At 36.9% G+C, this 26257-nt stretch overlaps 1 protein-coding gene across 4 annotated transcripts in view; it reads left to right on the forward strand.

Moving 5' to 3' along the window:
• LOC126277931 (multidrug resistance-associated protein 1) overlaps positions 1 to 26257 on the forward strand; it is a 342566-nt gene that overhangs the window by 225130 nt on the left and 91179 nt on the right. For 2 of the 4 annotated variants that reach the window (XM_049977512.1, XM_049977511.1), the window contains exons 13-20: positions 769 to 915; positions 10368 to 10452; positions 13258 to 13451; positions 13562 to 13738; positions 16310 to 16477; positions 17261 to 17441; positions 17722 to 17878; positions 24086 to 24224. In XM_049977512.1, the coding sequence (XP_049833469.1) occupies positions 769 to 915; positions 10368 to 10452; positions 13258 to 13451; positions 13562 to 13738; positions 16310 to 16477; positions 17261 to 17441; positions 17722 to 17878; positions 24086 to 24224 (1248 nt within the window). The remainder of the gene's footprint in view (positions 1 to 768; positions 916 to 10367; positions 10453 to 13257; positions 13452 to 13561; positions 13739 to 16309; positions 16478 to 17260; positions 17442 to 17721; positions 17879 to 24085; positions 24225 to 26257) is intronic. The other 2 variants (XM_049977509.1, XM_049977510.1) reach the window with 1 other exon arrangement.

Here is a 26257-nt window from a genome sequence, read left to right on the forward strand (position 1 = left end):
CTCTGTATAAAACTGTTTTATTAGGTTAAATGCTTGTATTCATTTAAAGGTGATGTAAGCTAAACTAAGGTCAGTGGCTGCACTAGTGGTTACATCACAGTGTATATCTTGTATAATATGTAATAAATATTCTTAATACTTACGTAATGAAATCTTTCACTTACTCCCGTATTATTCTAAATTGAAATGCACTGCTGCTCCTTCCAGTAAGCTGTTTTGTGTGCATAATTTACTGGTTCCCAGATAACAACTTAAATAATTAAAATCACATTCCAACAAGTTCACACATTTTGCGCTTCATCTGGCATACTGAAAGAGATTGAAATTTTACCCCCTCCCCTTTTGCTTCCAAAATTTAGTATACCATCCACAATTAAAATTCTGATTGATGTAGAACAAGGGAACTTGCAAACAATGGAACAACTTCTCCATGTATTTCATCGTTTTTATAGAACAGTGTAGGAGATCATCGTTTTCCCCAGGCGATTATCAACAGTGGATTTTTACATTATAGTCCTGATCCATTTCTCATTTTCATGTGAGAAAGGAGTGGTTTACTGTCAGCCTTTGGTCCATTGTAACATACTCTTATTCTCAGGAAATTTGGTACATGCAATTGGAGAGCGAAGAATACTAGAGTCAAATTACTTGACTAGAAATCTGTAAACAGGGCCATGAGATTTTTAGAAAAAGATAAAGAAAGACATCAGTCTTCATGTATTGCCAGAAAATACCAAAGGATATTTGACTTTTGTCTGCTCTGTTTAGGTATCTCTAGTCTCCTTTGCGTCATTCATACTTTCAAAGGAAGAAAATGTGCTGGACTCGAAAACGGCATTTGTATCATTGTCATTGTTTAACATATTACGTTTCCCACTGTCGATGCTTCCTATGCTGATTTCCAATTTGGTGCAGGTAAGGACTTATACTTTTAATTTTCAACTTTTCATTTTCTTGAAAATGACTGGAAAGATTTTATTTTTGGTTTTTGCTTGTTTTTGTGAACAGAAGATGTGTACAATTTTTCAGAATTGTTAAACTGAAGCCATAATTTTTTAACTTTTTTTCAAAATTAATTTTTGTTGCCATATTTTGTATATTTTTATTTTTTTCTCTTTGAGGTTAAAGTTGCATTTCTGTCGAGAGGAGTTAAAGTGTGCATGGAGTGGTGTTCAGATCTTCATTCCTTGATTGTGTGGTATTCTGAGATGAAGTTAAGAATGCAGTGACTTCTCTCTTGTCTGGCATTCAGCATGCTTACTGAGCTTGAGGAAAAGAATCTGTTTAATCCAGCTTAAAAGAATTCTGATTGAATTGCTGTTTCTCTTAAAAAATTTCTGAGCCTGCTCGTAGGATTGGTACATGACAAACTTTGCAAAATCATTTGTGCTTCATATCTGTGTCATAAGAGATGTAGACAAGAGACACCAGGCAATCTGTGTAAGGTGACAGGCAGCTGGATTTGCTTGCTTCTTCCATAAACAAAATTGCTATGAAATTCATTGTATTTATATATGCTGTGTACTGATATAGGACTTACAACTGTAGATAAAAGTAGTGTGTAGCTGCTGTTACTGCTCTCTTCCTGTTGTAATTTCTTACTGAGGACTGTGATGCTGTTTGGCAACTTACATTTGGTCCATTTCTTTCTTTAATTTCTTCCACAGTGTTAAGTTTTCTCACTGTTGTATCATTAACTATTTAAGTATGTGTTTCTGCTTTACTTACTACATTTGTTAAAAACCTATGACAGTGTCTTTCAAAGTCCGTGTCATTGATCTGTCCAGCCTATAGTTCCTGCTCTATGGCTGCTGTAGTTAATGAAAGTGCATAGTATCAACCAACTACTATCTTTATGTCCATCACAGCTCGGTGGTGTCTCTATTTCCATTCACTTTACAATACCTTAAATAATGTGTCTGCGTGCCTCACACGTTGCCACTAATTTTCTTCATTTCTTCATAAAAGAAAAAAAAAAAAAATTACTTGTCTCATTGGTGCATTTGCAGGCACTGTAGTGGAGTAGAACAGCAATATTTACTTAAACATGCTTCTTAATGACGTTCTTTACATTTTGTTATTACAGTTTTTTGTATCTTGTGCTAAGAGTGGAAGTAAGAGCAATGTCATATATTTTCCCTGTAAAGCAAACCTTAGAGTTTTGTTTCTATATTTGATGTAACAGTTACACTTCTAATCTTAAAATTTCATGTCAAGCAGTGGTGTTCAATTTATTAAGGCCTTAGCTATGTACAGTATAGTTCAGGAACCTAGAAGACTTACTGTAATGTAACTTCACAATTATTTCACCCAGTCTCATCCTACAAAATGTTTTTCAGTGCCCTCTACTCAGGAAGATGGCCTAGTGAATATCTTGTGTAACTTAGTAGCAGGAGATGTCAACAAAAATAATAAATTTTTGAAAATATAATTGAATAGGTAAAAAATCTACTCGCCAAGCAGAGGGACGAGGAAAAAAATCATACAAAGGTTATGGAAATCTGCAACCTTTCAGAATCCAGTATCCCCTTCTTCTGACAGAAGGATTAAAGGCGAAGGAAGTTGGATTCAGGAGAGATTGCACATTTCTTTAACCTGTTTGCTGCTTGGCATGTAGAATTCTTTATGTATTACTTTACTTGCAGAAACTGGCAAAAAATATGGGATTGCATTAAAATTTGACTACATATTTCTTCTGTGTGCCCTTGGACAGCAGTGATAACTATTTCTGCAGTTTTAATGAACAGCAATGTGTCTTTCTGCTGTCCTTGTTGTTACTGAAACTTTGTCTTCCCCTATTGAAGACATTTTAGACACATTTCAAGTGCACTTACATAATGTAGTAACAGACGTCTTTTGTCATAACTACACCCAGACTTTTCTGCCCAGACTATATGAGCTCCCACAAAGGTTGAATTGCTGTCAGCTCAGCTGCTGTTATTGACAATAATTTTAATTGACTTCTTCCATGGCAGCTGTTATACACAATTCATTTTCAGAGATTCTCTCTTTGATGTAACCACATCCAGCAGTGGAACTCTTATATCGAACTTCCTTGGCAGATATACATTTTTGAACTTCTTCATGGATTGCTGGTGAAATTATTTCATTGATTTGGTCCTCTGTTCACAAGAACAAATTGTTTCTCTTTGAGTGTATCACCTTTTTTAGTTACTATGTGTAAACTCATATATATATATATATATATCACCAACTTCAACATTTCCAAAGAAAAAGCTGTTATGTAGACATCTTCAGCTAAATGACAGGCACAAAATGAGAAAGAAAAAAATGGGACTGACAGTCAAGATGTGTTGACTGGAAAATCCCATCTGTGTCAAGAGTCAAAAAACACTTATACCCGTACATCAGTAGTGGCATACGGTACTGGTGGAAACATTTCCTTGTAGTAGCCAATTTGGTTTTACAGTTACTAACATAACTGTGGGTTCAGGAGCAAGTGCTGCACCAAATTTCTCAAAGAAAGAAAAAGAATTGCTTGTAATATTCAGTACCACAGATACAGTAGTGGTTTGAATGAGAGGATTTACATACTAATCAATTTCATGCTTGCTTTTCCTGTTATATTAACATTCTGTAACTAACTCTTTGGCTATTCTAACACGTATAGCCATGTGTGTGCATGTATGTGCTTCATTGTTACATATTGTAGGCAATATTTACATTCCTAACTTTGACTGGACTGTTTCACAAATACAGGGTGAGCCAAGATAAACTGATTTTAAATAATCAATATATGACCAAAAGACAGAAACCTATTTATGTCCATTTCTATATCCACAGTTAATGCTGGTAGTGTTGAACTATACAGTCCATCTGTAGGCAGCGTGAATATGTGTTACGGAGATTCTTTTATTTGGAAAACAAAATGTTTTCAAACATTGTGTATCAGTTCCCTTAAGCAGTTCAGTTTATCTCAGCCCACACATTATTTCTTTTACATATTTTAGTAGCAGTGTATTACTGTAGTGTTACATTGAAATCTCAGTACAATGACATCATCAGACCAAAAAAGCTGTAAGGAAACATGCAAAAGCAATTCTCATTATGGCAGTCTTGCAGGGAATTACACAATGTATTCTAACAAAGTCAAAGAAATAGAAGTATCGAGTCATATATTATTGAAAATTTTAATGAAAAAAAAACATGAATGCGCAAATATTTGTATTATGCACGGAATGAAATTAAATATTTTGAGTTTAGATAGTACTGCTCTCTAAAAATGTTAATTGTGGTAGTTACATTTAAATTGTTCTAATTACTGTTGAAACAGTTTGGTCTTAGTGGATTGCACAAAATGGTAAATCAAGTTTAAGAAGTTGAGTTATTAGTATTGATGCAGTATGTTTCTCTGCTGTGCTAAGAGTCTTCAGGCGCGCCTCATCTTTCTCTGGAAGATTCATTACACACAGCTCTCTTCAATTTGTTTCGGATGAATACAAAGAACAACAAATTTTCTCTTGCTACATATCAATTTAGTTGGTAAGAAAACCAGTGTGCGAGACAGTAATGTGACTACAGAAGTTACTGCAGTTGGAGGTTATTGTAGTCATACACTATTGTTCAGAGAAATGGAAACAACAAGATTGAGAGATGTAATAACACTGAAATTTATTCCACCAATTGCGGACATGACACTACACACATTATTAGATTTACAGATCTGCACGTACATGTGACTGTGGAAATTCAGTACAGAGTAGTGCCACCATGTGCTGCAGTCAGAGCTGCTAGATACTTGACATGGAATCAGAGTGCCTGAACATACTACTGGAGAATACTTTTCCACATGGTTTATCAGTGCATCCATAAAGCATCAACTGTGGCTGCAAGAGGACCTGAATGAACAAATTGCTCACCAACCGTATCCCAGTCATGTTCAATGGGTAACACATTGGGCAAACTGGCAGGCCAGGGAGGCAGTGATATCGATTGTTCTTTGAAGAAAGGTATATGTCTCTTGCTATATGCAGCCAGGTATTGACTTGGAGAAATATGGCGTGAAGAATGACCTGCAGGAGGAGCAGTGCCATGGGGTGTAGAAACTCTGTTGCAGCAGTAGCTATTCATATTGCGCTCAAGACGTATGGGATGAGATTGCATGTTATAAGCAATGGTCCCCCCACACCATGTCCGTTGTACTGTTCAGCAATACTGTTTGCCTGATTGTGTTCACTGCAGTGGCACTGAATGTGTTTGTTGCCATAACTGTATGACAAGGTCAAGCCAGACTCGACAAAAAACACTACATTTTGCCACCCAGTACGCCACCCTCATTGTCTGTGTTCCCATTGCAGTATGTGGTGCTGGAGGATTTTGGTCAGTAGAAACTGATGCAGTGACATGTGTACTACCAGTCCAGCCTGAAGATAACAGTTGATGCAGATGTGTCCACCCCCGTTGTAGTGCTCGAACCTCATATCAACAATGTGGAAGAAGGTGTTCTGTCTGTTATGGTCAAGTGGACAAGATAGTGGTCATCTTGTGCTGTGGTCACATTGTGTTGTCCCTTACTTTGTCGACACTTTTACCCCCCCCCCCCCCCCCCTTTTGGTTCCACATACACCTCATTGTATCATGTGTTGTGCCCTGTACAAGATGCAATTTCATGGAATGACAGACTGGCCTCCTGGAGACTAATAATTCTTTCCCATTCAAACACACTCTCATGTCGATATTCCACCTGTGATCTTGGCAATGTGTAGTGACACTTCATTATTCTTTTACCTCTTTGCCGTTTAAATCACTTACTATGGTTCCGATGTTCTACATCTGCTCTTAACATGGTGTGTTAGAGACCATTGGTTCAGTGTGTTTTACTTTTTACAAACAGTAGTGTAGTTATCATTTAACTGTCAAGTAGTATGGTGGTTTGAGATGAAATAGATGCTGTTGGATCAGATCCTGTCTGCTCCCTTTCTGATGGAGTTAGTGTAGAGATATAGTGCATAATAATACTTAGTATCAATAAATTTTATTATTTAATAATATGTTAAATCACAAAAATCCTTTGTGTGGAAATTATGTATAATCATTAGCTGTTAGTAGCCTTCAAAACCATATCAAAATTCCTACACAAAATTAGAGTACTGTCCTTTTTGACAAAAATGCAAAATGATATAAACAAAACTATAATTTTTCTGTGAATAGATAAGAGTATAGTGTACCTATTGCATTTGGCACACAATTCATTTCCATTTGCATCTTTTGAAGGATCACACAAGTTAAATGTTCTTAATTTAATTTGCAAATTCTGATTGGCTGTGACAGGGTATTGTTTCTGCGGCTCCTCACCTTTTCCCATGACGTCTGCAGTTTCCACGCGAAAAGCCCTCGCCTCACAGTATTTGAGCATCCCTTTTTCCATTAAGGGTTTGGCAAAAAGAAAAAAAAGATTCCACACAAGTACCTCAATGGCCACCTTCTGGTTTTGTTTTGTATACTTGTCTTTGCGAAGTTTGTACAAAACAGCCACTGCACCTTCCGTTAAGCAGAAGAATTCAGTAAGGTAGGGAATTCAGTAGTCGCCGTTTTGTTTGACTCTTTCTTATTCTTCCTTTGTGGTGCACTGATCACATTAGGTTACTCTTCTTATTCTTTATTGGATGAAATGACATTAATATCTTATTGTCTTGGTAGAACAACTTAACAGTTCCAGCAGAGGCTGCTGACAATATGGATAATAGTATCTTATTTGGTAGTCCATAGTGTACAGACTAATGCAAGGTTTCTCACAGATTGTTTCTGTATAAACTCATGTGAAATAAACAAGTTGTTACATTTCAGCTGCTTCCTGTTACACATTGATCAGTATGGGTAAATTACACTTCTCTTTCTATATATTCTTTTCCAGTACTTGGGATACTTGAAATGTAATAAAACATTCTGTCATCACATATTTAATCTATGTTTAGACCAAGCTTATTAGGGTTTGATGGTATAAATATTTTGAAGGGATGCTGACCACATTAACTAAGCAATGCTTCATCTGCTGTCAAGTACTCTGATGGGCTGTAGTACTCCAGACAGTGGCTTACAAACGTAGCCCCTATTTTCTGAAAAGCAGCTAATTTATCTACAGCTTTTCTTATCTCCCTAGTATTTTCGTCTTTTGAGATACCACTCATGAACGAGATCAATGAAAGCTATTATCTGTCATGTCTGTTGGGTATAAAAATGAATATCTTGGCTCACTCTACTTAAGATTTGAGTGCTCTATTTCATTACTAGTATGACAAACGATGTTTCCCATCATTTCGTGCAAGTCATAAAAAGTCAAAATAAGGTTTTTTCATTTGTGATCCCCATGCCTTCCCTTGAAGTCCAATAATGTGAGTAATCATATTTGAAGAGGTGGTTCATGAATATCTTGAATGTAAAGGCTTTTCAGTGTAGTTTGTGTTGTCATCCACACCTAACTCGATAGCCTATTATCCATTCCTTCTCAGTCACTCTTGTAGCTCTCACACTCATCTTCTATATCACTATTCATGATGCTTCCAATTTTAAATCTTATAAACTGCTCCGCATGTGAGGACAGCCTTCGTCCCCACCCATGAGATTAGCATGCTGACTTTTCATCAGAGCGCTGATGATCTTAATGTCGAACACCCCTCACCTCAAATCATCATCGTCAGTTTCAAATCCTGAGACGGGGCTTCTAGGTCAAGGTTGTGCAGTTATCTTGATTTGAAGCATCCTCCTGATAATCAAATGCAGCCCGAACTGCTTCAGGTGTGCATGACGTTTGCTTCAAAGCCATTTTTGGATCAAAACCTTGAAAAAGACTCGTAGCAAATTTAGTAGCATGACTAGTACAGTAGGGTGGGAAATTACCAAGAATCCAATAGCTTATGTGAAAACTTTTAAGTACAGTGCCAAGGACTCCTACACGGTAAAACGGCAGTCACTCCAGTGGCTAGTGCACAACTGGCTGGTATGTTTCCTGCTTGACTCAACTCTCTACAATGAGAGGGTAAGTAGGATGGAGGGGACATTGAACTTTTCACTCAGATCCAATCCTCAGGAATACCGTTTGACAGTTAATTGAAATGCATTCACAATGCAACAATAGAATTTGCGGCAGGAATAAATTATTTTGTACTGCTACTGGTATTATTGTTATTTACACTATTGTTATACTGAGATTTCATTGTACATTCAAAAATTTTATATTTATTGTAGTTACTTTTTTCCACTCCACACCAGTAATAAATGCATGGAAAGTTGTGTATTTACTTTGTTTTATGCAGTCATATCTTTCCCTTCCTGTAGTTGTACGTACAAGATATGTATGCAATTTTGGTTAATTGTTCAAATCTGAACTATTCAAAACATTTAAAGGTAAGTCATAGGTTAGATATGTTGTTGTCGATTTGATTGAATTGATGAACATTACAGAAGTAAGCTCTAAAGATTTTATACACTGTTCAGCCAGAAAATTATGCGCATTTGTGCAATAGCACATTGGTTGACCTTTGTTTTGAAAGCAGTTGCAATTCACTGCAGGATTATTTATAAAAATGCTTACTATGGGATAGTAAGTGTGAGACCTCCCATGATCCCACACAGGTAACACAATTCCTGCAGTTCGAAAATGGTGCTTTGTTAGGTCTGACATGTACCTCAATGAATCTCGGATTGAACACTGTTCAGACACCTTTGTTTTTGTGAAATCAACTACAGCACAATGCCAAAGACACTAACCATGAAGAGATAAAATTGGCCTGCCATAATGCATACGAAGTGTATGTCTCAATGGAACAACCACAGTTGTGCGAGATGCATGACCATGTAACTTGCTACCATTACTCACCTGCATATATTCCTCATTGAACATACAAAGCAGCTATTTTTCTTGAAGACTGTACATCCTGATATGCCCAGCAATGTTACAAATGTATAAGCAGTTTCTTTCACTTGACAGGACAACTCATTTCTGTTGTGGGAATCAATTAGATCTTCCTATACCATATGGCAGTCATAACTGATTGTCATTGTATCAATGGTGGCTACGAAATTTTCTGCTTGTAACAGTTTCCTTGAACAAAAGCACTAGATGTCCAGGATGGATAGTTATTTTTTTCTCTGTCCAATTAGATGATGATGATGATGATGATGATGATGATGATAAGTAAGGCTGTTTAGTAGTCTTTCTTTATTGTGTATATGTGTGACTCGACACCACATCAGTCATGAGTTTGAATCTATGCTTTTCATAATAGTGTAGTCAACAGAGTGATGGGAAACAATAGCGTCTTCCCCAGTAAGGTATACTGCCATCATATATATCAGAGAGGTCTCGTAGTGCATCACTTACCCTCCGCGACATAGTCATGTTTATACCTGTGATTAACTGGTGCTCCTAATCTTCTGGCTGTTTTATGTACATGAATGAAACATAATTAGCTGATAAGGTTGGTTGATTTACTATAATAGACAGTATTGGATAAAAATAGTAGTACTTTCAAATAATTAATCTGGAGATGACTTATACCACCAATCGCTACAAAGTTGAAGCCATTAGTGATGAATGGATGCTCTGAATATTTATTGTTGTGTGTATTGTTCCTGTAATCATTATAGAAACTAAAACTGGAAGAGAACCATATACTCTTTGTGTGATATTTTAATCAGCAAGCAGATATTAGAATAAAATGACTATGATCTGAACTGAGAAAGAGGGATCAAGCTTTTTGTTGCATGGCTCAATAAGGGTATGGAAAGCAGTTACATGGGAGGAGAAAGGGGTTAAAGATTGGTCTCTGAACTTGATGGTTGGAAATCTTTGTGTGTTATCAGACGTTGATGTTATGTATACTTCTTTTCAAACATTGTGTGAGTGCCTCCTCTACCCCCCACCCCCTCCATATATTTCCAACTGCAATCATATTTAGCTATGCTCTAGTGTTCAGATTCATGTTTTGGAGTAATGACTGCTTCATTCTTAGTACTTCATGAATGTGATAATCCATAATAAAACTTAGTTTATTTATGATCAAAAAGTTGTTGCCTTAACTTGAAAATAACAATACAGGAAACAGTTCATATGTACTAGTTCCCGTGAAATGATGGACTGCTATAAATATCAATATTTAAGGCCCTCGTCATGTTCCACATCATAGTGCGTGCCTGTGAACAAAATCAATAGAAGACACGATCTGTAATATCTATGTGTAAATGCTTTTCTTCTATTGAAATGTACAGAAACTGGGAGCATTAACTGCACATTTCAGAGCATTCCATTCATTACTTGGGGCTTCGTTATGAAATTAGTTGGAAGTATTTTTAATTTGTAATTGGTGTTTGCCACTGTGTGATAGTAACTGTGTATCTCTGATCTCCAGGCAAATGTGTCAATAAAGAGAATGAATAAGTTCATGAATTGTGAAGAACTGGACCCCAATAATGTTACACATGATTATTCTGACAGTAAGTACAACTTAAGTGATTCAGCATATTAAGTTTGTTAGGCTATAGGATTTATTTAAATATGTGCTATTATTTAGAACATAGGAGGAGTTCTATTCATTCAGCCATTATCACCTCATATTCCCTCATTTCCATCATGAAGGGAGGCCTTTTGGCACGTGGAAAGAATAGAGATATACATTAACAAGCAGAAGTAACCAGTGCTGGTTACTGCTGTAAAGTTTCCTAACAAAAACTAGAACTAATCTAATCAATTTAATAGTTATGGTACTTACTTCTCAATTAGCTCTACATGTAGGTTATGAAAAAAGCAACCACTTCAAAAAGCACCTACTCCTTTTCCTACACTACTCAATTGCCATTACTATTTTATTCTTTCAAGCATTAGTCTAAACCACTGGTACCAGCTTTTCTGAGACCATAATCCCCGAATATTATCAGATACCAGCCAGTACTTCAAATACAGCTTAGCACCCAACTAAATATTAGGTTCAAAAATGGTGTCCAGATTAAGAACCCAAAATCTTAGAATTTAGGTGTATTATATTGGTAAGATTTTTTATTGTTTCTGTTTATTGACTTGGATTTTGATCCTTTACTGTCAGTCATCAGTTAACATGAATTTGCAGTCTTACTACTCTGATATAAACAATCTATGGAAATACATCTTAGGTGCTTGATCACTGCCTTGTGAACATGTCATAGCAGCATATATTTTTTCATTTTTCTGTCTGTCACAACACAGACACAACTACTGTTCTGAATGCAGAATGAAGTAGGCAAGTGCTGCACAGGAGCTTTGAATTCACTCATGCCAAGTTTACTAAAACACAAAATTACTTCATGGCTGTGTTCAGAGAGACAAGTGAGATTGGAGGGCCAATCCGTAAAAACCTCAGCTCACTAGTACGAGGGAAAGTTGAAAAGAAATGCATCTAAATTTTCTATGTCAAAGGTCTTAAAGAGTTTTAAATTAAATAAACATTCTTAATATTCTACATCTTTACCCTTCGTGTTTATTTATCTGCAGTGTGTGTGTGTGTGTGTGTGTGTGTGTGTTTGACATAACTGTTCATGTGTGAGAAATACCTTGCTGTAATCTGGTTTGAATTCGAAGAGTTCATCCACAGGTGGAGCATCCTCTCCTCCAGTATGACAATGAATGATCTCTCTCTCTCTCTCTCTCTCTCTCTCTCTCTCTCTCTCTCTCTCCTCCCTCTGCAACATCTGCGTCAGTGCGACACCTTGGGTTCATCACCACCAATCACCCTCAAAGTGATCCCAACATCACCCCCATCCAGTGGTTATCTGTTTCCAAAACTTAAAGAATGTGGACTTAACTTTGATAGTAATGAAGCAGTGCAAGCAGAGGTTGGCTTGTGCCTCTGTCAACAAAGTCAAACATTCTACAGTTACTTTATCAACAAACCAGTTTCTCCATGGGCGAAATGTTTGTTGCCAGGGTGACTGTTGACAAAAAAAATGTGGACATGAAGAATAAAAAGTTCTTGCATAAAAAATGTGGAGGTACTACTTTCCAGTGTGTCGCATACAGCTGCTCCCCAATCATAATGCCATTGTAGACTGAATTAATCACCCAACAGTCAGTTGAGACTATCATGCTTCTGTGATTATTTGTTGTGAAGAGATATCTGCGACTAATATTAAATACATACCAGAAAACTGCTTAGAGCAGGTAGTTAGGATGCAAACTCATTAGGAAAATATATTAGATCCAATGGCAACAAATGGCCCTTACCTTCATCAAGGTAAAATGGTATGGGTGTTAACATCAAAACTTGTATCAGTGACCACAAGAAAATTGTATCAGTGATAATCAAATAATAAACAGCAACTAAAACAATTTGTAAGATTTGCACAACTAGTAGACTGAATAATGTATGTACAGGGTTACCTAGTAGTTTCTTATGGAAGGTACTATACATGGTATACATTCCAGAACTCGGCAATAATTGCACAGTACACATGAAACATGGCATTAAGCTGTGAATAAAGGGATTCAAAAGGGAAATGTATGAACTGCAGCAAAATTTCATCGAAGGACGTTTCAGAAAACCCAAAGAAATTCTTGCCACCTATCTGTTTACTTCTATGTAGCCTTCTCTTTTTTGAGTACTTACTTCCACTCCATTGAGCCACTTGTCTTTTGGCCTTCGTACTTCGTTTTACACACTTCCTTCAGTTTAAATTTGGAGTTAAAACCACTAAGTATTGGGGTGGGTCCACATCTGCCCCCTGAAAATGCCTTACAGTTCTTAATCTGGTTCTAGAAATCTTTGCTTATCATTATATACTCTGTCTGAAATTTTCCTGTGTCCCATATCTCTTCTATGTATACAACCATAGGTGATTTTTTAAAACATGTGTTAGTGACTATTCTATTATGCTCAGTACAAAATTCTAACACACAGCTTCCCCTTTCATGTATTTTACATGAGAGAGAATGCCATTATCATTTAACCATGCAGTTGAGCTGCAGACCCTTTGGAAAAATAACTGGTTTAGTTTCACCCTTGACTTCAGCTGTACACAGGAACAGCACAACACTGGCATGCTGGCTAATATTACAAGGCCAGATCAGTCATTGTCCAGATTCCCCCCCTTCCTGCAATGTTTAGTGAGGGGATCGTCACTTGTAGCTTTCCATAATTTCATAATTTATTGTGCGTGGCAGTGTGTTCTATGCCTTAACTGATCAGCAGCAGCAGCAGCAGTCAACAGAACTGTAATCAAAAAATTTAAGTCTTTTTTTCTTAAATTGTGACTTATTGTTTTTATTGGCAGAATATCCTCTTGTCATGGAAAATGGTACCTTCAGCTGGGGCCCTGATGAAAGTCCAGTATTAAGAAGCATTAATCTGCAAATCAAACAGAGTTCATTGGTAGCTGTTGTTGGAACTGTTGGTTCAGGAAAGAGTTCACTGGTATCAGCATTTCTTGGTGAAATGGACAAAATTACTGGCAGGGTTAACACCAAGGTAAATGTTACCATTTATTGATAAAGCAGTGTGTGAAATAAGTTGCTGTACATAGTTGTTCCAGTGACTGTTTATTTGCGAACACTACTGTATAAATGTTACTGTTGCAGGGTTCAATTGCTTATGTACCACAGCAGGCATGGATACAGAATGCTACTTTGAAGGACAACATTCTGTTTGGTAAATCCTTAGAGCAGTCTTCATACCTTCGAATAGTAGATGCATGTGCCCTTAAACCTGATCTTCAGATGCTACCGGGTGGTGATCAGACAGAAATTGGAGAAAAGGTAAGGTTTATTTGAAATTCAGCAGCAGGTTAGATAAAGTTATTACTTTTATGAGAAGCTTATTATTTTGAAAATTTCTTGTCCTTATTATTCCTTAACTGTTTCTTGTTTTGTTATTTGAAATAGTATGACAGCGGTCACCACACTTCATAGCAATAATGAATTAGTTTCGTTCAGTCAGAGTAAGACAAATGTAATAGTACATATATTGTACCATCAAGTTGTTCAATCAATTTTATTCAGCACTTTAGTGTCATGTGACACTGTTTTGGAGAATGGATTACCCTCTGCAATTGTAAGGTTTTTGTTCTACATACAAGTTTATTTTATTAATTTGCCAGGGATAACTTAATCTTCTTTCACTGAAGTTTTATCTTCACTAAAGTGCAATGACAAAGTAATTACTTCAATATATTTTCAGTACTAAGTATCACTTACATTTTGTTGGGATCTATGACTTTAATGAAATGTTGCAATGATAACTTATTTGTTATTACTGTTTATTAGTTTCAAATTCTATTGTATCTTTGGTAAAGAATTTTTAATCAATTATTTTATGATTTCATTGATAGTGTGTGTTTACTAATCCATAGATAGCAGTTCTGATGCCACATAGTATTCGGCATGTAGTAATTTGTAGACTATAGTCCATAGAAAATTAATAACTTTCAGTGCATTGTTGATTAATTGATATCTGTACAATCAGCACAGCTTTTTATCTACCAGATAGTGCCCTATTGCACTTCAGTTAAAATATTCAGTTGGTTACAGCTGCACCCTGAGACAAGTATCTGGTGTATTCTTCATCATCATGGTGCTACTTATTATAGGTGAAATGAATTCTAAATAAATTTAGAAGAGTACCCTACCACTTATGCACATACGTTCAGTTCCCACAGGGAGGCTCACCTGTTAATGCTGACTACAGTGAAAGATGTGGTGCACTGTACTTCATCAGAGAGAGAATTTATTTCATTGCATGTCACTATCTACACATGTTTTAATGAGTTGTTATCTGATGCTATTGTCTTTAAATTTCTTGCAAGTTCATATGTTTTCTGAGTAGCTGATGTTGGTTTCTCTCTGATCATACCAACAAAACTTCTGGCTTTGAAGGGGGGAAAAAAATCTTGAATTGTAATCATATCCTTTTCATTCTCTGTACACTACTTCCTTCCGTGATGCAAGATTTGCTTTGGCCAACCACTCTTCCCTGGAGTCCTTGTACATCATATTTTAGTAAGTAAAGGATAAAGGAGACCATCTCCTGAACAGTGGAAGCATTTTGTTGTTAGCAGGCACACATAAAAGAGAAGGAAATGTTGCTATCTTTAGGAATGAATCCATTCTCTAGCTGGAGTAAGGAAGGATGTATTTTGAAAGCTAGCAAACTTTCCTTCTGTTTTATGTCAAGACTTCGATTACTCAACACTTTTGCTATTTGGTGTGGTCACCTTTACTGCCAAATTATTTGATTCTGTTAGAGCTTTCCCACTACAAGTTAAGTATGGCAACAGGAATATATGACTCTTAAGGCTGTAGTAGGTTCCATACGCCCTCTTTACAATTTTTTTAATTCCACATAACTTTCCAAACACTTTTTAGTGGGTCAGTTTGTTGGATTCTGCAGTTGTCATTTTTTAGTCTTTACTGAAAATCGATAAAATGGGAGCTGTGTTCCTGCAAAGCTGTAGACAGTGATAATCACCTCCTAAAAGTAATTTTCTACTTTTCACTAAATTATTACAGGAAGCAAATAAAAAGTACGATAATATCTCAGAATGTGGGTCATTCATGTTCAATGTATTCTGCTCTTCAGGTGCAATGTTACACTAATCTTATAGTTACTCTTGGTCTTAAAATTTTGCTAGTTTCCTTTACATCAAATGATCATATTTTTGTTACTGAAAATAAGTCATTCACTATCTTGTTCCCAAGCTGTGATGTTCTTTTAGTTTCTACATTTAGCAGTCAGTACCTTTCGAACGCAAGCCCTGCTTAGAGTGAACTGTAAGTCTAATGAATTAAACATGCACACTGATACAAACTGATAAAAGATGGAACAAGACATTCAGTTAACAAAAGCATCAATCTTCTCGAGTAACTAAAAGGAAAAAAGACAGAAATAGTAAAAGGACATATATGCATCATTGAAGGAAAAAATATATTGAGAAAACTAATAAATGAGACAGAAGTGCTGACCAGTACTTAGATGTGAAATGTTTCAAATACTGACATCACTCATAGAAGAGTATTGTGTGTGAACATTATTTGGTGTTTTAGAACTAACAGTTCCTTACTTTAGAGGAGAGAGCATAGGTTGGGGAGGGTTAAAGAAAGAAAGGCAGGTCACTCAGACCCCAGGATAAGGCGGCTCCACATGTAGCGCACTTGCGCACATGGTAAGTCAAGAACTGAGGCGGGTTTTGAAGTTTTACAGTACTTACTTTATCTGGCTTGAGATTAGTGTTGCATAATGTATACTTCAGAATAAGTCAAAATTTCTTTCTCTCTATATATTTGATGCACAGCTGTTTGTTAGAGTTGAGAAATGTTCTCTTCTTCTTTCAGGGTATAAATTTGAGTGGTGGTCAGAAACAGAGAGTCAGTTTGGCTAGAGCAGTTTATAGCAATGCTGATATATATTTTCTAGATGATCCTCTCAGTGCTGTTGATAGTCATGTTGGAAAGCACATATTTGAAAATGTTATTGGACCAACAGGATTACTGAAAAAGAAGGTAAGTTTCATTGTGAAATTTCTGGTGATGAATGTCTTATACTAATTAAACTGCTTATGTAAAGACCTTCTCAGTGATGTGAGTAGATGTTAAAAAAATAGTCTGTAGACAAATGTGTAACTTTGGATTGATATTCATTTGTTTCTGGGTCACTATCAATGTTAGGTGTGCTAATACACTGACAGTGTTGTAGCCATATTGTTTCTACGTTAATGTGCTTCAGTGATTATGCACATACACAGAGGAAATAAACTTACCAATATTTAAAACTAATAATTTACAAAAAGGAAACAGTGGAAAATTTGGGCTGGAATAACAATGTTATGAAAAACGATAGATCACGTCTTGCCAATCAGAGGAGGCATTGAGTGGCAGACAGGCACATCAAATCTAGAGTGCGACAAATTATAGTGAATAGAGTGAACAGCTGGTATGTAGGTTAGTGATAATTGTGATAGGTTGCTGTTTGAACATATTTGGCTCCTGCTACCTCTAATCCTTAGAATATGATAGTATTGTTAATAAATACTTCCCATCACTCTGTTCTTCACTAATCCAATAATGGGCAAATTAGCACTAATATTATTTCCTAATTTACTATGAAATATTCAGGTTATCATTTGTTTCTCCTGTATTTCCTGATACTGAAGTGATTAGTAATATTACATAAAATGTAAAATTGTAGAGTGTCTAGTGAACAACTTTTTCTTTATAGGTTGGGTTAAGAGGAATGTAGCTATTTTCATGTTTAGCATCAACATTAAAATGGACTTTGTTTTGCAGACACGAGTGCTGGTGACACACAGTATAACATTTCTGCCAGAGGTAGACCTCATTGTAGTTCTTAAAGATGGTGAAGTTACTGAGATTGGTGCTTATAAGGAGTTGCTTGAAAAGAAGGGTGCATTTGCAGAGTTCCTTGTCCAGCATCTTCAGGAGGCTGCCACAGATGAAGGAGATGGAGGTGAGGTACAAAATATAAAATGCTAGCCTATGTGAATTGAATTGGCTCATTGAGAACCGTAAGTGGGTCATGTGTTTACAAATACTGATCTTCTTCCTCTCTCTCTCTCTCTCTCTCTCTCTCTCTCTCTCTCTCTCTCTCTCTCTCTCTCTCTCTCTCTCGTGTGCCTGTCTACTGCTCAGTAACACAAATACGCAATGAGTGGATACTTCTATTTCTTGTTCATAGTCCTTTAATACAGATACTTGGGGACTCCATGATTTCCTTTCTTCCTTCATAGAGCTTGAAGAGATCAAACAACAGTTGGAGACTACAATTGGTGCTGAAGAACTATCACAAAAATTGAAGCGAGCGAGGTCACGAGTTTCAGAAAGTCACAGTGATAGTGGCTCCATTGGTGATAAAAATTCACTTTCAGTGTCGGGATCAGTATACAGGTACAGATTTTTATACCCCTATCATTTTTGTTTAATATAACAAATCCTTGTTTTTTTTCTGAATAAACATACCCAAAACAGCAATTCTTAAATCGTAATTCATGTATCTTGTAATTCCAGTAGGGGAAAAAATTTGTTCCCCAAAAATGGTTTTAAATGATATTCAGGAGGTAGGTTGTTCCATATTTATGCTTCGTGGGTGAAGAAAAGAAACATCTGTATTACACTTTCAAAACAAGAATATCTGGAGCAAGGCTCACAAACTTGTGAATGTATTACTTTTGAGACCACCACTTTCTGAATCTTCAGGAAGTATCCTGTGTGGAGATAGGGCAAATGCGAAATGAGCAAAATAAGTAATTGTGATACAGCTGTTAGTGGAGAGTAAAGAACCTTTCTCATTTAGGGTTCTTTTCAATTTGTCCTATTGCAGACTATTTGAATTTCCTCTGTTTACTATTTTCTGTGTGCCAGTGGTCTTTAATCAAGTAATTACTGGTATAAAGTGCATATATTTACTCTTATTCTTGCTTGCAGCAATTTCTATTGCTTTTTTCGTTATTTTCTTTTTTATGTTGTTAATTTCATTAAAATGTTAATTTGCTTGCTTGGATTCTTCATAACCCAAAGCTCAAATGTTTGAGCCCTCTCATAGAATCTGGACTTTATTAAGCTGGTCATTATTTTTCCCTGTGTGCAAGCAGCTGTAGCAACTCGATGTTTTCAACTTTTTTATTTTTGCCATGTACTCTCTTGGCCATCTTAAGAGGGAGTTACAACAGTCATCCATTGATTCAAACATGAGAGCTGTGCAATTCCACTTACTGCTACAGAATACACAAGGGCCAGCAGTGTTGTTCGATGGGAAAGATCTTTGCATGAAATGTATCAGTGGTTGGACACATTTTCATTGTTGATGCCTTTGTGAGTTTATGCAAGAAATTGCTGAATTGTGCTTTGTCCAGATTGGAAACAATATCTCTAGTAAATGAATTGTCCACTAAACAAATTTCCATTGCTTCCATCGCTAACATGCACCAGCATGAAGTAGTAGGCAGTAGATCTTCAACATTGCCACACGGAATAGAGTAGCCAGTACAATGCAGTACTCTGACACAGCTGATTTAATTTGAATGTAGGAGCCAGAAGTACCTTCGGTGTCCCTGATAAATAGGCTGTGGCAGATCACGGTGTCAATGCTGGCCATTCTGCTAGGACAAAGCTGAAATTCTAGTGTCAGCATCATTATTCTGGGACTTGGTAGTAAAGGAAGATGATCTAATTAATCCATTCGCTTCTACAGATATGCGGTCTGCATTCTATTCTGAGGCAGCTTTTGTTAGGGTAGTGTTGCTCATCAAATGCTGATATTTATGCTAAGAGACACTGTTCTGGTCAATGTGAAATACCTACTACAGATTTTCGAGAACTATCAGGGGGAAAAAATAGTTTTGCACATCTTCCAGTCCAATATCTTCACTCTATAAAGAACTGAACTTCTTTTCATTACCCATCATACATACTGCACTGCATCAAATTAAGTAAAACATTGCACGTAATTTTAGTGTATACAGTGTATAAACATTATCTGTGGCTGATGTTAGCTCAAACATTCCAGTGAATGAAACAAAGGTAAGGTATTGAAATTTCATTTAAAATTGAAAGCAGAATGATAAATCATTTCGTACTTGAGTTATCAGGTTCTATATGCAAAGGATAGTAGTGTATGATGCACTCAATCTTGGCCTTGGGCATTGTGAGTCGTGGTCATTACTATCGTCAAACCTCATAAACAATCTAAGATACCAAAAAGAGGTTTTGTTACAAATGATAACATGCAATGAGGTATATATGTTTTCTGAGAAATACTCAAAACTTTTTAATTCACGGAGATATGGAAGTAACTTATCCACAGCAGTGAGAGGTCGGCAGTTCAGGATGCATACAGACATCCATAGCCCTGTACGAAAACCCAATTGGTACAGACATGAATGTCAACAGCACCTGGAGAAATGGCATAGCAAGATGTGTACACACACCCACAGAAGCAAAAGGGTTAATCGAGTGAGTGGTTTGAACCTGATCACAGCATGTAATAAAGAGATTTCTTTGACAAAAGTGCAAAGATGGTGCTGCAGTGCGTCTCCTGTTGAAGTGTTGAAATCCCATTATGAATTGCAAATGTAACTATAGATTTGCTTCGTACAAAGCATTACATGTCCTGAATATTAATTAATCAGTTAATAAAGCATGAAAATGCACTTCCACTGCAATGTGTTCTCAGCCACCAATATGTGTGTTATCCAGTGTTATCCAGAGGGCAGGAGAGTTACCCCACTCCATAGTGACAGCTACAAAAGGAAGAACAAGATAGCTCCATATTTCCCCAAAAGATGATAAACATTATGGCTTTCCACTTAACTCACTAAACTCCCTTATATCTAAAAGTTCATGAAAATCTAGTGTTTTGGAAACATGTTCTAAGAAGCAGTGAAACTAAATTCAGTATATTTTTATTTTCAATAATACTTAATGTTCTGAAGCAAAGCTAGATTTAATTTGGGAGGTAGTCTTCATTTGCATGAAGAGCATGACCTGATGAAAATGTTCAGCTGGTCCCACCTCAATGGCTTGAGTGTCTGTAACTTAACCCCAGTAGTCCTACAGTGTAAAGAGATCTATACTTTCACACAGAATCTGGAAAAAAAACACAATATAGTCCCATGATTCTGAAGATATTACTTGTATGATGTTAATCAAGACATTTACAAAAGAAAAAGTAAATTTTTTTCTACAATTTATTAAAGAGCAGTAGCCATGCAGTGCAGAAAAGGGAGGGAGGGTTTCAGAATGGAAATTAAAACTGGAAATTTTAAGCATTATCACAGTAAAACACTCTATTAATAAATGTTACAAAAGCAAGTCATACTATTTTTATAAATGCATGGCACAATTAAGTGTATTTAATGATGTGAGTATTGTTGCTCCAAACAACTTAAAATGTAATATGATCTGGAGGTCCAGCTTACTGGAGAAGTAGCATCCTCCTCAACTGCCAAAATCAATTATCTTACATTTGCAATCAAACAGCCTTCAGTGAATAACAATTTGATTCTGAGACAGCAGGATGCTGTCCCCATTTATTAACTTGTTTCAGTGGCTGATGTAATCACAAACTAATAATTTCGTTCTCTTCAAATAATGCTTGTTTCTTATCCCATGCAGTCCAAAATGTACTTAAAAATTATACTTAACTATTGTATCAAAGATAAGGAATATGTCGCAAACTGCTTGGTATCCTCCCCACTCCAATTCAATGGTGCATTCCATCCCTTATGATGAAAAGGATTTCCCCTTTGCATAAATTCCGCCGTATCTCTTACTTTTACTGGAAGTATTACCGTATTTACTCGATCTAAGCTGCACTTTTTTTCCGGTTTTTGAAATCCAAGAAACTGCCTGCGGCTTAGAATCAAGTGAAAAGTAAGTGGAAGTTCTGAAAAATGTTGGTAGGTGCCACCACAACTAACTCCTGCCGTCGAATACACACTACTGGCCATTAAAATTGCCACACCAAGAAGAAACGCAGATTATAAACAGGTATTCATTGGACACATATATTATACTAGAACTGATATATGATTACATTTTCACACTATTTGGGTGCATAGAGCCTGAGGTAGCCAGAACCACCACCTCATGCTGTAATAACGGCCTTGATACACCTGGACATTGAGTCAAACAAAGTTTGGATGGCATGTACAGGTACAGCTGCCCATGCAGCTTAAACATGATACCACAGTTCATAATGAGTAGTGACTGACTTATTGTGATGAGCCAGTTGCTCAGCCACCATTGACCAGAAGTTTTCAATTGGTAAGAGATCTGGAGAATGTGCTGGCCAGGGCAGCAGTCGAACATTTTCTGTATCCAGAAAGGCCCGTACAGGACCTGCAACATGCGGTCATGCAATCACAATAAGCTACAATCCGACCTTTATCAAAGTTGGAAACATGATGGTAAGCATTTTTTCTTCTTACACGAGGCATCACAACATCATCCACATCCACATCTACATCTACATCCATACCCCGCAAGCCACCTGACGGTGTATGGCGGAGCGTACCCTGAGTACCTCTATCGGTTCTCCCTTCGTTTCACCAGGCAACGCCGGTCAACTGCAGTTTGTGCATGAGAAATCGGTTGGAAACTTTCCTCATGTCAGCACGTTGTAGGTGTTGCCACCGGTGCCAACCTTGTGTGAATGCTCTGAAAAGCTAATCATTTGCATATCACAAGCATCTTTTTTCTCTCGGTTAAATTTCGCAGCATTTCAGTGTACTACGAAAATCCAACTGGGAAGACTGTTTGGGATGTTTGTCAATACGGGAAACTACGTTCTGAATTTTTCCCTACCTGTGAGAAGAGATCGTTGCTAATATGAACTTTTATGAGTTGTGAATCACATCTTCGCCATAAGAATAATACAAATATAAACATTTTGTTATGTATTCTTTTGTGTTTGCTGCTCTCTCATTTAAATCCTGTCTGCTTAATAAACTACGAAATTAGTGAGAAAACAGCAAATGCGGAAGAATGCACATATTGTGTCATGTTTATATCCGTATTATTCTTATGCCTAATAGTGATACAGTCAGAAATGAAGCACAGCAATTGACTAGATTTTTAAATATCAGATGACTCTAATTTCTGTGCAGAATGTAATGTACTAAAGAGGCGTGTGCAAAGATTTTCAAATAGAGAAAAATTTTCACTAAGCTCTTGTTCAGAACATCTTCTATCATACGCAGTCTATTATTTGGTTCTTGTTGATCATTATCAAAGAATGTAGCAGTCTAAGTAAAAACAAATAGCAGTCTCTTACCATTGCTTCACTAATGAGACAATTCCTCTCTCTCTCTCTCTCTCTCTCTCTCTCTCTCTCTCTCTCTCTCTCTCTCTCTCTCTCTCTCTCTCTCTCTCTCTCCCCCCCCCCCCCTCCCCCTCCCTGTGTTGTTTTTTTTTTTTAATTGTAGCCGTTGGTAGTGTGCACCAAAGCAAGCCATGCGGCAAGCGGCGACAGGCCGTAAACATTCATTATCAGAATGCGACAAACAATGCATGACACAGTACAGTAATGCATTTTCAGCTTAGAGTGACGTAAACACATGTAACAAAGAGAACAGCACTTACCAGATCAAAGAAAAATAAGCAATCAATTCAAACCACACGAAACACGTGAAAAAGGAAGGGTACCCGCATAAATACGCACGGAGCGCTTGATGCATAGCAATGGCTACCTGGTAAAGCATTAATGCTAAGCTTCAGACTCGAACCAAACTACTCTAGCTGTATCATCATTCATTTGACCTAAATTGTCTCATATTATAAGGGGCCAACTTTGTTTCGATTTGGAGGTGCGGCCTAAAACTTTTTCTCTCTCCTTGAATTGAGTCTGAAATTTCAGGTGCGACTTAATTCGGAATTAATCCCCCCCCCCCCCCCCCCCCTCCGCCTCCGCCCCGCCCCCCTTGATTTTGGGTCTCATTTTTCAGTAGCGGCTTAGATTCGAGTAAATACGGTAGTTCATTGCTTTCCTGGACATTCTTGCAGCTCATTCAGACCTCGTAATTGGAAATTGGAGAAAATCTCTGTGCAATTTTTTGTGCCCACGCATCTTCCTTTTTCTGCACTGGCAGTGGTTGTATCAAATTATGATGCAGACCTTCTTTGCACACACCCCCAGGAAGAAATGGTTCCTTCATCCATACTGAAATTTCAGCATCTGCTGTCTTTGAGTAAATGTTAGAGCTGAGCTGTTGCCGATTTTTCAAATCTGTTACCTTGAATTTTTACTTACTTGTAATGAAATATTCAAGTCATAATGTTGGCTCAGAAATTATAAAGCAGAAATACTGAACTTCCACACTCAAAACAATTTCCTACATTCATAATATTCTAATCAGAACCTTGACCATCACGAAAATACTCTTAATTACTTGTTAATATGTTGCATTGGTATGTTAGTCGGTTAAAAAAGTTAATCAGATACTCATAGTGTGATTAATCTGAGCTGTTGTGTGTTTTGAATTATATCTGTTGTGTGTGAAGTAATCAATAATGAACACTAAAATATCATTGTGTACAGTATTTAAGAATGACTCAGTTTGGAAAATTCTGCACTTTATGTAATTTAATTAATTTCAGGCAAAACTCAATAGAGAGTAGCACTGAGAAGAGTAATAGCCTTAAAAGAGCCAATAGTGTTGAGAAGAATAATGTACTTGTTAAATCAGTGCAGCCTGGGGAGAAGCTTATAGAAATTGAGAAAGCAGAAACAGGAAGTGTAAGTCAGTTTTCACAACTTTTTAAAATTTTCCCTAATATTGATGTTAGTTTAATAAAAACGGTAAGGCTGTCACCAGTCTGAAGTTGATGAGAATACCACCACAGTGCTTTGCTTGGCAGGGTGCTATGGATGATGGTACAGCCTTGCCTTTTTATCTGAAACAAAAGATGTTTTTTTTAAAAGTAATATGATTTTGCAAAACAATATGTTCTAAATGAATGGTGACTGTTTGGGTGAATTTTGAGTGATACATTTGAACTAAAAGTTCACCTAGGTGCCAGTGAAGTTGATGGTTTGTATGGTAGCTTTTAGAGGTCTCTGTAGTGCAGCTAGTAGCAAGGCCCTGAATAAACAAAGTACCACCAACTTGGCAGCGGCTGCCATTTTGTATCCAAGTGATTATAGCAACAGTACTCACAGAACTGTTAAATTCTCTTTTATCAAGAACTGTAAAGGCTTGTGTGTACAATGTGATATCCTGTTGGGTAAAGTATACAGTGAACTGTGGTTTTGAATTGTTTACTTATTTCTAAGGGAAATAAGAAATTCATCATTTTAATTGCTTTAGAAGTCCAGTGCTGAAATTGTGGCATTTTATTTTTGCCTTAATGAGGGTGAAACATCCTTGCAGTTACTTTCTTGATAAGTATAATGGGCAATCAAAAAGTTTCCAATTAAGACCATCGCTGTAGCATGTATGCAGTGTAACAAAGTAAGCAAGCACTGACATGTGAACAAGGAATTAATGTGGGGCATCAATCTTTCCAGTGTGCTTGCAGTAAATGTGGACACATGAACTATGGCGATGTTACTGCCAAATGTGTCCAAGCAGGACGAATGTGCTATCACTCTTTCCTTTTTTGCTGAAGGACAAACAGTGGTAGACATTCATCACAGAAAAAAGGATGTGTATGAGGCAGCGTATCTGTTGAAAATGACTGCTGTGGATTGTTGTACCAAAATAGGTACTCGTTGTGATTCAATACAAGATGCTGGTCAATCTGGGAGACCAGTCTCATCCATTACAGACAACAAGAAGTGAGGGGCTGACAGTGCTGTTGGGGTGGACCAGTGCATAACTATTAGTGTACTAGCAAGGGATCTCGGCATAAGCTTGCAACATTATCTGACAGGAGTTCAGCTTCCATCAGGCCTGCAGCCAGTGGATTCCCTGGGTGCTGAATTACAAACAAAAACAAGCTGGATAGCTGATTGCCTGATCTCTCGCAAAAGCAGTTATCATGCCTTTGGTCTCTTAACACGGGGCTTCAAGTGTCAATGATAACTGTCTGATGAGGATGCATAGCAGGCTATTATGGACTTGTTCACACAACAGAACACATTGTTTTACCAAATGGATACCTTCATCTGGTGTGTCAGTGGGATGATTGCCTTAGTGCTCACGCCAATTGGACCTGTTTAGCATACCGATTCAAGTGTGTACGGCCTTTGAACAAAAACTTTCTCATTGCCCCCTTGTAATATATGCTCTAGACACAGTACTATTATATACGCTACCCTTTCAATTTGTTTGAGGGAGTTATTGGGAACTGCAGACCATATGAAACACACATTCATACTCTAGTTTACTGTTGTCTTTAATATTTCTTCTTATTTTTGCAGATTATAACAATTTCATACTTACGTAATTACCCATTTAACTTAATTAGCCAATAATATAGGAAGTAAATTAACTGGCTTGTGGCTGCTTCTTAAAATATCACCACATTTCTCGTACCTATACTGTTATATTTCCTCAAAATAATATACAGTGTGTTGTCAAAAATATGTATACAATTTTCTCTACGACAAGACTGAATACTGTGAGGGAGTTTCTTAGGCTGATTTACATGAATCTCCAGTATTTGAAGCACTTAAAGTATTTTAAGTCCAAAATGTGTTTTTTATTTATACAGGAGACTATTCCTATTATTAGAGTAATGATACACATTCAAAACCAAAACTGCCAGTTGTGTAAATTTTGAGATGGGTTACTACACGAACTCATTCAGATTGACTGTTCGCTTGCT

This window comes from Schistocerca gregaria, chromosome 6 (assembly GCF_023897955.1).
Source record: "Schistocerca gregaria isolate iqSchGreg1 chromosome 6, iqSchGreg1.2, whole genome shotgun sequence".
NCBI lineage: Eukaryota > Metazoa > Arthropoda > Insecta > Orthoptera > Acrididae > Schistocerca > Schistocerca gregaria.